The sequence below is a fragment of the Aulonocara stuartgranti genome, assembly GCF_965226115.1.
Source record: "Aulonocara stuartgranti genome assembly, chromosome: 19".
In the NCBI taxonomy this organism is placed as follows: domain Eukaryota; kingdom Metazoa; phylum Chordata; class Actinopteri; order Cichliformes; family Cichlidae; genus Aulonocara; species Aulonocara stuartgranti.
The window spans coordinates 13,480,799-13,493,000 of NC_138955.1; the positions used below are offsets into that span (position 1 = coordinate 13,480,799).

The 12,202-nt window shown below is 44.9% G+C and overlaps 1 protein-coding gene across 7 annotated transcripts in view; it reads right to left on the bottom strand.

The window, feature by feature from the left end:
* pcnx1 (pecanex 1) overlaps positions 1-12,202 on the bottom strand; it is a 36,287-nt gene that overhangs the window by 18,044 nt on the left and 6,041 nt on the right. For 3 of the 7 annotated variants that reach the window (XM_082515906.1, XM_082515905.1, XM_082515902.1), the window contains exons 3-10: positions 11,950-12,055; positions 9,132-9,168; positions 8,163-8,228; positions 6,371-8,083; positions 4,613-4,742; positions 2,657-2,850; positions 1,097-1,190; positions 346-403 (exon numbers count right to left, since the gene is read on the bottom strand). In XM_082515906.1, the coding sequence (XP_082372032.1) occupies positions 346-403; positions 1,097-1,190; positions 2,657-2,850; positions 4,613-4,742; positions 6,371-8,083; positions 8,163-8,228; positions 9,132-9,168; positions 11,950-12,055 (2,398 nt within the window). Of the gene's footprint in view, positions 1-312; positions 404-1,096; positions 1,191-2,656; positions 2,851-4,612; positions 4,743-6,370; positions 8,084-8,162; positions 8,229-9,131; positions 9,169-11,949; positions 12,056-12,202 lie in introns of all 7 variants that reach the window. The other 4 variants (XM_082515904.1, XM_082515903.1, XM_082515908.1 and 1 more) reach the window with 3 other exon arrangements.

Below are 12,202 nucleotides of genomic sequence, written 5' to 3' on the forward strand. Positions count from 1 at the left end.
CCTGAGAAAAGATTTAACAGATGTATCTGTCCTTTCATTCATGGACTGTTTGGTGAAACCTTCTCAGATACATACTTGCCTAAGGGTTGTTAGAATTACGTAAACAGTTTTTTTTTCTTCTTATGTACTGAATTTGCACACATGTATCAAATTGTAAATTGCTTCACCTATTCCCCATTTCCTGAGCAAAACAAAGAAACGATAGGTGGCTTGAGAGTTTTGCACAGTACTGTATAACCACGTAAAACCATTTTAAACTGGTCAAGTAGACATTTGAGATGTGAAAGTCTCCTTTTTTTTTCACAAACATACATGCCAAAAGGAGCTCACTGGTTGGGTACACACCAGGTCATGAGGGTAAAAGCGAACTGAGGTAGAACTGGAGAGGTGGGAGTCCGTATCCCTGCGGGGTATAAAGAAAATGAGAACACTGATGAAAGAAAAGCATCTGCTGCAATTACTGTATTAAACCATGATTCATTTCCTGATGACCTCAAACTAAATAGCCAATAGGAAATTTGCTGTGTTTTTGTACTGTACAGTCATGTTTTCCTTTTAAGCTAGGGTTCCATTAAAAATAACCGTTGGAGACATGACGAACTCACTGCAGCGACTAGCAAAACACTACAATCAAGAAAAGGTCAGCAAGCTAACTTGACAAAGTTAGTAATGTATTTATTTCAATTTAAATCAAGGTAAGTGATCCGATTTCAAAACTCAAAAAATGCTGACCAAGCAAAAATCATCAGGGCATGTGTTATGGTGTTTAAATCCTTCAAAGCTTAATGAGAAGATTAAGACTTCTTCTCTTTCAGTGGCATTTTGTTAAATGTGAAGCTACTGCCATCAGAAAGTTCTTGTATTTTATAACAATGGAAACCAGGGAAAAAGGTCTAGCATGGTACAGAAGAAAAGGTAACAGAATCCACCCACGAGAAACCTTAGAGGTACTGGTAGATGCTTTCGTTTAACCAATCATTTCGCAGCTCTTTAGAGAAAACTGCTACCTCCTGATTAAAAACACAAAAAGCTCAGGGTTTGTATCCCGTCGTCTAAAAACCCACTACACAAATCAGGTGATCATTCTGATACTAACCATATGTTATTGGAGGCTCGTCTGGTTGCAGGTTCAAAATTGACCAGCGACATATCACATCCGCCAGCCTCATATAAAGAGGGAGTGAGCTTTCCTGGAGGCACACAACAAAAAGAAAGAGACGCAGAGTCAGTCCATGGAAATCACAAGCACAGAGTGGCGTCGTCTGTGGGAGTAATTTCATTAAATTACATGTTTATATGTGGAGAATTAGATGGATTTGACAATATTGCTGTATTCATCTGAGCTAATGTGATTATGCAGTGAAAGTGCCTCCTCCCAGTGGCTGTAGGCAAGTCACTCATTTCCTGCTCAGTCTTGACAAGTGGTCAGATTTTTCCTAATACATGTCTGTTGCTTCAGAGTAGTTTTACTGCACTTTTTTGTGATGAGGTACAAAACACCACCCAAAAATTACAGATGTACTAAGCCTTTCTATCAAATCCAAACCCTCCAGTATGAATCCACTGAATGTAATGGGTATTAAAAGTGTGGGGAAAACGCAATAAAAAAAAAAAAAAAAAAAAAAAAAGCCTAGCTAGACATTTAAAATATTTTACGTACATTTTCTGACTCTCAGTGATAGAAATTAGGATTCCAGCAAGACAAAAAAAAAAAAAAAAAATCACTTTCAGGAATTTGTTACAACCCATTTCTATTGAAGTCCTTTCTGTTAAGGACCTGACCGTTTGTGCAACGCATATCCTCCTGAGAACCAAGTTAAAGAAAAATCTCTCAGTTTAACTTTTTTTTTTAGTCCACTACAGAGAACATAACGAATAGGCGGGATCTCAGGAGGACATGGCATGATGAAATTTTCTGAAAAATTTCGAAAGATAATATACTTCATCTAGTTGTTCACAGATGTTCCAAAAACCACATCTTCACTTGAGTATTCTTTGAATCACCTTCACATCTAGAGTACATAAAAACCTGCATCAGACCACTCTCAGTCTGTCCTATACAGACAAGACAACGGGACAAGTGTACACACACACACACACACACACACAAACCATGCAGCATGTCACAAAAGTAATCTGCTTCTAGTTCAATTATGAGCAGGAGTAATAATCCATTCATCACTGGTTCTGGTGAAGAGTGCATGGCAGCCCCTACACAACCCCTTCTTTTCCTTGATGTAAGTGTTTAAATAGACATGCTTACGTATAGACATCTATACCAATCTGTTACAGTGCTGTCAGCATTGGGGTATGTGCTATGATGTGACCATAAGGTAACATTAATATCCAAGTAAGGTCAAGTATTAGCTACAGACCACAATATCACAGAGATAAATGGAGCATGGATAATGGTGCCAGGCTTTGACTGATTACAACAGTCCACCGACTGTGGAAAATAGTGCACTGCTATGACTGATGGCCATGGTCATATCTGCGACAACTCTGAGTAAATCCAAAATATCAAGCAGCAGCTTTCTAATCAAGCATGAGGAAAATACCACAAAATATAGGTCTTATGACAAAAATGACCAGATCTGTCACCTCTCCCCAAAGAAATTCTTTCCTAACTGCTCAGCTCTGTTCATGAACTCCCTACCGAAGTCCTCCTGCAAGCTGGTGGCACCAACAGTTGAGGCCTTGTCCTGAGAACCCTCCAGGTGTGCGCTTCCATTCCTGGCCAGCAGGGACGCGCTAGCGCTCAGCACTGTAACCTGGGACGAGGTTCTGGATGGCTGACTTTTCACCTGGGAAGTAGAAGGCTGGGAGGCCTGGTTGAGAGCCTCCTGAAGACTGTTGGGAGGAGAAGGGAAGAAGGGGAGGAAATGAGTGGTGGAGTCCAAGGGGTTGGTATTGCTGGCACATAACGTCAAAAGGTGAGCAGGATATGACGTGTAGTTTTGAAATGGTGGGATTTGATGCGGAGGCTACAGACTAATTTTTGCTCCTCACACAATAATCGTTTTTTGTGATGGTGTCAGACATGGTTTAGACTTGTGAATGAAGAAGTTATTTCTTATTGTTTCTCAAGTTACAATCATTTATAAAGCTGTGTACCTAACTCCATTCTTTTAATTCTTCTTAGGAAAAAAAATCTACTAAGACGTGAATGTCCTGTCAAACTTTAGATGGAGATTATCCTTAATGAAGCTGATAAATTCAGGCCTCTGATTACAACAACAGAAATCAGACTAATGAATGCAGACAATTCAGAGGATTTTCATCAAAATAATAAACTCAATTGCTTTCCCTTATAATGTTGGATTAAGAAAACTACCTGAGAAGGCAAAGGTGTCTAGTGCAGCATAAGTACATAAAGTAAAAATGTGCTGGGAGTGAAGGGACAGTGAAGGGTGGAGGAATCAGTGAAAGAGGGAATGATTTTGCAAGTTTATTGACCCCTGGCAGGCTGCACGCTTGCTTTTGTTGCTTAAGGCTCAGCATTTAGCAACGTGACCTTGTAAGATAGATTAAAGAAAACAGAGCTTTGCCTAGAGCATAAGTAAATGGGAGGGGGTTTAAAGAGACCTCGGAGGAACCTGATGTGCATCCACAGAAATATATCAGTGGAAGATTAACATATTTTTTCTTTGAGCATCGACACAACTGCTACTTTACATCTCTGAGTGGTTTTCTTCCTTTTAATCATTCTACAAACCGAGGAGTAACGGTTCATTTGTAGTATTCTGCAGGGAAGCATGGAGCACAGAAAAGATTAATACACTCCAGACAGTACTCTGATCTAATATAAAGGGTGCTAGAGACCTGCTGAGTTTGACACTTACTAAACTTGTGTAAAGATGTGATTTGCCCATGTAATAAAATGAATAAAATGTTGCATCAGGGATGTGATCGGGACAAGCCACAACATTGGAATTAAATTACATAAAGGCATTTTTTTTTTTTTTTTTAAAGAGCTTGAATTTAAAAGAAAAAGGTGGGGACATTAAAACATCTTTGTCCAGTGTGCTGAAAAACTGTCAAAACTGGGCTCTTAAAATCTAGAGAAGAGCAACTGGGAGTATCACAGATAATAAACAAACAAAATAAAAACATTCTATCGTCACATATTATTATTTTATCATGTCAGGAAAGACTGCAGACCTAACCTGTGGCTTTTTAATGATCAGTATAATCAGTCTCTCTCTGCACAGAAAGTTCTTTCTGAAGGGCAGAGCAATGTGATACAGCGGGGCGCCTGTATTGCTTAACAAATCATGCGCACATCTGAGAGGAGACGGCGTGTCAGCCAAGTAGATTAGTCAGATCTTGTGGCCTTGTGCCTTTGAATTTGTAAGGACTCCAAGTGGAATTTAAAAGATTGGATGGGATGACAACAGGAGGAAGAGAGAAGTCTTGAGAAAAGGAGGACCAAAGAAACCACATGCAGAGTGGAGAAACCAGTCCAGTCATAAATGATGTCCCGTTTGATGTCATGCACAGCAGAAGACCGAAATTGGTGGTGATGTGGCACAGGAAAGAGCGCCACCTGGTAACATGCTCATACCAGGCAACACAACAATAGAAACGACCCCCTGCTCCATTCACGGCGTACCTGAGAGGAGATCCAATGATGGAGGTGGGTGGGGTGGGGTTACTCCCTGCGTTGTGTCGCCGCCGCACAGCCTGCCGACGAAATGTGCTACGTTCGCGGCGAAATATGACCGTCTCCTCACTTCCTGGGGCTGTCGTGATGAGAGACATCATTGGCCAGTTAGAATGGATAAGTTTCCTCTCTTTATGAGAGCTTTATGTGGACACGAGGACATGATTTTTCCGTGTGTTATGGCTGCTTTCAGGTACATTTTAAAACGGTTACAGAGCAACACCGAAACACAAATTAATGACATAGTCACTGAAAAATGAACCTGGTATGCATATCCTGCATCTTACTCTCTAAACAAATTGTCTTCCTACACCTTTATTGTCACAATAAAAGGTACAAGAAAATATTCCCCAATATATACCAAAATGTGAAATATTTTAAAGATGGAGGTGCAGTATTTAAACCATATCTGATGAATTCTGCTGACAAGCACATGCTCTGGTCATGTGGAACTGGAGGCAGGATGATGGCAGAAACAATGAATTTTGCTTTTACGGCGCTACTTGATCTGTTATGACCAGCAGCTCCTTTTAGCTAAAGTTAGCACATCCGCTAAGTAGGCACAGCCTGTTTACGTCTTATGCTCCATCAGATAAAACACTCCAAGGGTCGATGGGTGAAAGACTAAAAAAGTATGCCAAACAGATAAGGGCAATAAAAGCAACAAAATGACACAGCAGCTCCTAGCTAAACTTAAGTATCTCCTACTAAATTTAGTTAGCATTGGGTGCAAGTCAACAAGGAGTGCTGCAGCAGCAAAACCACCCAGTGTATCAAGATGAGCCAATGTGGCCTTTTGTTTGCATGATAAATAATGCACAACTTATTCACTGAAAAAGTACTTAAGCTTGTCACAGAGGTAGGGTTTGAATTCATCGGCTTCTTCCAAATCGGCCAAATCTCCACTAAAAACCACCACTGATAACTTCAAGTGCAGTCACGGACTTATATTATAACACCAATAAATATCCCTCGACTGACTGTGATATAACAGTGTATAGTGAAGTTATGACATGTTTCTAGCCAACCAGTCATATGCCCTGGCATATCCTGCCTCCAATACTGTATCCAATCCCACGAGGTGTACACTCCAGAAGCCAAAAAATAAGAACCCAGACAGAGCAAATGTGAGATCAGGTTGCAAATTTGAAGAATGTGGAGTATGGAATGTCTATTATACTATCTGAGCTTTACACTAATAAGAGAGCTGCTGCTTGTCTAACCTCAATACAAAGCACACACTGTGCCATCATGCTAACTGATCTACACAGGGAACACTATGCTTGCCACTCCATGGTAACTTACCATGGCTACACTGAACGAACAAGAGAGACAGCATCTTGTCTGCAGTCTTGTCTCACGCACTCACTCCCACACAAACACACACACAATTTTGAGGCAGCTGGACGACTACACCTAAATAGATTAAAGTTGATCAACTTTACCAGTGTGCTCCTGTTTCATGTGCCAGAAACCATGAGTATGACTAAAGGTTTCCAGCGAAGCAATGTTCACTGTGTTCAATACATATCCAAACCATCACCAGCGATTATGTAAACAATTTGCAAGGCAGGTAAAAACAAAACCAGACTAATAACCCTTAATTCTGTCTGCCAGCATAAAAAGTAGACTAGTCATGCATCACTAATGCAAACCACACAGAATGCAATGTGTACAGTACATTGGAGCTCAGTGTGTGGTACATACCCCGTAGGGAAGCAGCATTAGCATCCTGAGGCTCAGCGAAAGCTGCCTGGTTGGGCAGACTGTTTCTGGAGCGAGTCACTGATTCCAGCTGGGAGGCCCGACCCAGCAGGGATGCCGCATCCAGGACTTCCCCTTCTTTGGCTTCCAAATCTGACTTGGAGGTGGTAAGAGGTCGAGGTCCTGCTGGAGCTCCTAGGTGGGTGGGATCATTAAGGCATGCAGCCGTACCGCTGTCTAAGCTCAACACTCTGGCATGTGTTTTGGCACTGCCTGTGCTTGGAGTACGGCGGGAGGTACGCCGCTTCCCTCCGTTTCGAACTCCTGTCTCAGGTTTTACTGTGGTGGAAGAAGAGGAGGAGGCGTTGGCTGAAATGTGCTTGGCTTTCAGGGCCCTGTAGTGGCTCTCTGGTGAGTGGCAGGAGCGGGAGGTGGTGCTAGATGAGCTGTCTGTGCTTAGGTGCTTGGTGGAGCGGAGACTGGAGGCACAGCTGAGTTCACTCTGATCACTGGAGTCATCCTCTCCACCACCAGTGAATACAGCACTACAGGGCTTGGCCATAGCACGCGTAGAGATGTAATCCCGGTGATGGCTGGCATCAAAGCTGCTTGCTCTTTTCTTTCCAGTCCGCCGGCGTCCACTGCGACCCGCTGATAGAGAAGAAGTCCTCTGAACAATGTTAGCTGAGTTTGGTTGAACGTTGTCTTTCACCTGCTCCTGCTCTGTGACAGCTACACCTGTTGAGCCATCAGCACTGGTCCTGATGCCAGGCTCTTCGGCACACTTGACAGGTTCCACCAGTTCTTGGGTTGCAGGTGACTGAGTGTCCGCAGTTTGTTTAGCAGTCAGCTCATTGGCATGTGGGTTTTTATTGGCTTCCCTGGAGGGAAGATTACCGAGACTTCGAGGTCTAATACTAGAAGTCCTGTCGTCTGCAGGAGCAGATACTGTCTCTCCCGTTTCCCGTGCACGTTCATCCCCTGAAAGTGACAGCAGGCTCTCCACATGTGTAGAGCTGGTCTGTTCACTGTGGAAGCTGCTGACAGTGCTGTTGGTGTCTCTGTCTGTGCCACTGCAGTAACTCTCAGTGGAACCACTACTGCGAGTACTCAGACTCCTCAGGCTATCGGCACTTCGCTCCCCTCCTTGGGACTTTGCTCCTCCACCAGAGGCTTTTCCACCACCACTTCCTTCCACCTGGTAAAGTCCTGAGCTACTCTCCCCTGCTTCCTTAGAGGCTGAGCGAGCAACCCTGCGTTGCTCTTTGTGTCTGTAGCACTCTACTCCAGAAGTTGAGGGCACAGCTTGGTCCTGCTGGTGCAGGGGGTCTGCCCCATCTCTGTCACACAGCCCTGGCCTGTGTGGTCTGGCAGTCTCCAGCTCACGCACAGGGTCAAGGCCACCTCTTCTGGGTGGAGGATACAGAGCAAAGTCTGGCAGACTCGGGTCAGGGAAAGCGGAACCTGCCGAGCTAGAGGTCCGTGGCAGACCTCGAGAACGGAGCTCCTTCCTGAAGGTCTGAGATTGCATGGATGAATGAGAGGTTACCTCCGTGTCACAGGAGGAGTGTGACAGGCTGAAGTGATAAGCAGCAGAGTTACAGAGATCAGCAGGCTCCCTGGACAGCTCTGAAGGACACAAGGAGGTTGACGGCTGCAAGGAGGCGAAGGAATCATTGGGAACGAGGCAGTACATCTTTGTGTCTGAGAGCAGATCTAAATGGATACAAAGAAAATATACATTGAGGAAAATACTGAGAAGTAATAGTAATAGCATATGTGACTGTGTGTTTACCATGATCATGACTACAGCTCTCAACAAGAGTCAAACTAATGTCATCTGAGGTCCTTCCACAATCTCCTGAAAATATAGGAAAAACAGTTTTTAAGAAAACCATCATCTTTGAAAACCTACACGTAACTGGGAACTACAGACTACATAACAGAACATTATGAATACAAACTGTTGCCTTGCACTAAGAAATGCTTTTTCTGGGAGGTTTCCCTAATTGTTTATGGGGAAAGGCCACACTTAATGGAGGTACGAGCTAGTCTGAATAGATTCTTTGAATGCTCTGATGACAGCACAAGATAACAATTGAACAAAGATGTAACTGTTAGGATTTGTCTTGGAAATGTTAAGGTTTTTTTTAAGGAGTTGCCATGACTTCCTGGAAGTCTGTGGCAAACTGTCTAAGTGTACAGTAAAGGGGAGGGGAGATTAAAAAACTAAATCCCTGCAGAGCCCTTGTCCCACTTCAGACCATTTAGTCTCATCACAAACTGCCAGCTAATTAGAATGGCATCGAACAGACTCACTGAATTATTCAGGCAACGCAGGCGCCTCACTCAAACACTCAGTACAATGGCCCCCTAGCACAGCTACAAGTTCAGTTGTTGTCTTCATCTCTGTGTTTCAATAATGTGCTCTCAGAGAATGACTCCCATGCTGGGTCTTACAATGTATAACCCCCCTTCCCATTTTTTTCAAAGCCAGCAGTGCCTGTCGAAAGCTGCCTCATCATGGTGTGACTGTTGAGGTCACAGCAATGCTGAGTCAGGCTGCATCTCCTGAGCAGCTTGGGGGTGTGTGTGTGGGGGGGGGGAATCATGGTTACGGATGTGGTTCTTTCACAGTCAGAACATGCATTAGTGTTACATACAAAGGATTTTTTAAACCAACCCTACTTGTAACACGTCACTTCTTTCTCTTTTGCTCTTTTTAAGTTGAATAGGCACAGAAGAAAGCTGTGTGGCATATTACCTTTGGCAACTGTTGCTCTTCGATGTGAAGATGCTATCTGAAATTTGAATGAAAAGATAAGTTAAGCTATTTGTCTTTCAAAAGGAAAGGTGGTCAGGATATCAGAGGCTTATTTCTGCAACAACATTTTCATCAAGAAAACTGACAAGGTGTGATCTTTACAGAATATGACATCTCTAAGAAGACACCGTTTGTGTATTACAAATAGCTAATTGCTGTGTACTGTCAAAAGAAAAAAAGTTTTGGGTTGTCTTCCAACTTGCCACACAGCAACTGAGCAGAATGTGTAGGCTGATTAGAGACTCAAGGACATACAGTACAAAGACACAGAACACAGCACCCATGGGGATTCAGAGGTTAAATATATCTCACAGAATAAGGGAGCTAAAGAACTTTGAATATTAAAGGAGATATCAGCCTGACAGCAATATGTAAAAAAAATAAATAAAGAAATAAATCATTCCTAAGGAAAACACTCTAGTGCATATGCGCGCACACACACACACACACACACACACACACACACACACACACCAACAGTTGCTTCCTCTAGTCCAGCAACAACAAAAGTAAAATAACTTAGCATGCTCAGAAGACCCATATGAGGAAAACATCGAGGGAACAGTTTACCCTGCCCGGGATAGGGTTACCGGGGGCCCGCCCTGGAGCCAGGATCGGGGAGGGTGCCCGAGGGCAAGCGTCTGGTGGCTGGGCCTTAGTCCATGAAGCCTGGCCGGGTACAACCCGAAAAGGGGACATGGGCCCACCCTCCTGCGGGCCCACCACCCGCAGGATGCGCCCTAGGGGTTGGGTGCATTGTGTGCCGGGCGGCGGCCAGGAGCGGAGGCCCTGGCGGACTGATCCCCAGCTACTGGCAATTGGAACATGGAATGTCACCTCTCTGGTGGGGAAGGAGCCTGAGTTAGTGTGTGAGGTTGAGAGGTACCGGCTAGACATAGTCGGGCTTACCTCTACGCATGGCTTGGGCTCTGGAACCAGTCTCCTGGAGAGGGGCTGGACTCTGTCTCAGTCTGAAGTTGCCCCTGGTGAGAGGCCGCGGGCTGGGGTGGGTATTCTAATATCCCCTCGGCTTGCTGCCTGTATGTTGGGGTTCTTCCCGGTGGATGAGAGGGTTTGTTCCCTGCGCCCCAGGGTCCTGACTGTCATTGGGTCCTGACTGTCATCTGCGCTTATGCGCCGAGTGACAGTTCAGAGTACCCAGCCTTCTTAGAGGGCTTTCACTTCGGTGGCCTCAGAATCTCATCTCTGCTTTTCGCAGATGATGTGGTTCTGTTGGCTTCATCGGGTGATGGCCTCCAGCTCGCACTGGAACGGTTCGCAGCTGAGTGTGAAGCAGCGAGAATGAGGATCAGCACCTCCAAATTTGAGGCCATGGTCCTCAGCCACAAAAGGGTGGAGTGCCCACTCCGGGTCGGGGATGAGTTCCTGCCCCAAGTGGAGGAGTTCAAGTATCTCGGGGTCTTGTTCGCGAGTGATGGGAGAAGGGAGCCGGAGATCAACAGACGGATTGGTGCTGTGGCTGCAGTGATGCGGACGCTGTACCGGTCTGTTGTGGTGAAGAGAGAGTTGAGTGTAAAAGCGAAGCTCTCAATTTACCGGTCGATCTACGTCCCTACCCTCACCCTATGGCCACGAGCTGTGGGTAGTGACCGAAAGAACGAGATCGCGGATACAAGCGGCAGAAATGAGCTTCCTCCGAAGGGTGGCTGGCCTCTCCCTTAGAGATAGGGTGAGAAGTTTGGCCATCCGGGAGGGGCTCAGAGTAGAGCAGCTGCTGCTCCACATCGAAAGGAGCCAGCTGAGGTGGTTCGGGCATCTGACAAGGATGCCCCCTGGGCGCCTCCTGGGTGAGGTGTTCCAGGCATGTCCCACCGGGAGGAGGCCCCGGGGCAGACCCAGGACACGCTGGAGAGATTATATCTCTCGGCTGGCCTGGGAACGCCTTGGTGTTCCCCCGGATAAGCTGGAGGAGGTGGCTGGGGAGAGGGAGGTCTGGGCTTCTCCGCTTAGGCTGCTGCCCCGCGACCCGGCCTCGGATAAAGCGGAAGAAGATGGATGGATGGATGGATGGATGGATCTTAGCATGCCCTGCTAAATAGCTCTGCTTACTAGAAGCACAATACAGATAACAATAAGACAATCTGTAGAAAAAGTATGTACATGCAATATCAGAAACAGGCATGTTCTGAAAACCCTTGTTCAAAATTCACTATTGGGACCGTTAGGAAAGTAGTGCTTCTGCTGCTTCTGTGGTTATTTCTTTTATCATTCAATGAAATGTAAACAAGCTCAGCTGCGATGCGGTGCACTTATACTGGTGCATAAACACATTGCTTTCCCCATGCTGTAAATAGGAAATAAACTCCCTGCTGTCTCCCTTCTCTTGAATATAACGCCACACAATTAGTGATTTGCTTTATAGCAGTAGACAGTATTACATGAGTTGAGTGCAACATTGCACTGTATTCCCACTTGGCAGCAACACTTTCTGCAGCCATCATATGTAACAACTTTCCTGTGGAAACCTGGAATTGTTAATTGTTTAGATTGAAAAATGTCCAAAATATGCTGTACAAGCTAGAATCTAAAAGGTTATCATAATAAGCCGCAACATGTATTAACTTGGATTTGAATAAACAGCTGGTAGGAACATTGAAGATCAGCAAGCTATTAAATATAAATCTAATGAAAGGTCTGCAGAAAGTAATACAGGGGGCAAAGGGACTTGACAATCAGGATCCTTTTATTTTCAGCTAGTTATGGAACACAGTGTACAGCAGGCCAGTGCTCTGCTTACCTGCTGGTTAGACTCCATCCCAATATAGGAGTTCCTGGAACTGCAGTCCACTGGTGGAGTCTCTTGTCGGATGAAGTCTGCCATCTCAATACCCCCTCCAGGGTCCCTTTGCAGACACACAAACACATGCACATCGATGGAAACTACTGAGTTCACCAAGATTGTTCAGCCCTGTTACATGCCATTTATCTCCTTCAGTCAAACAGAAAGAAGATGGCAGCAGCTTCAATTTAGGGAAAACACACCAAGTGAA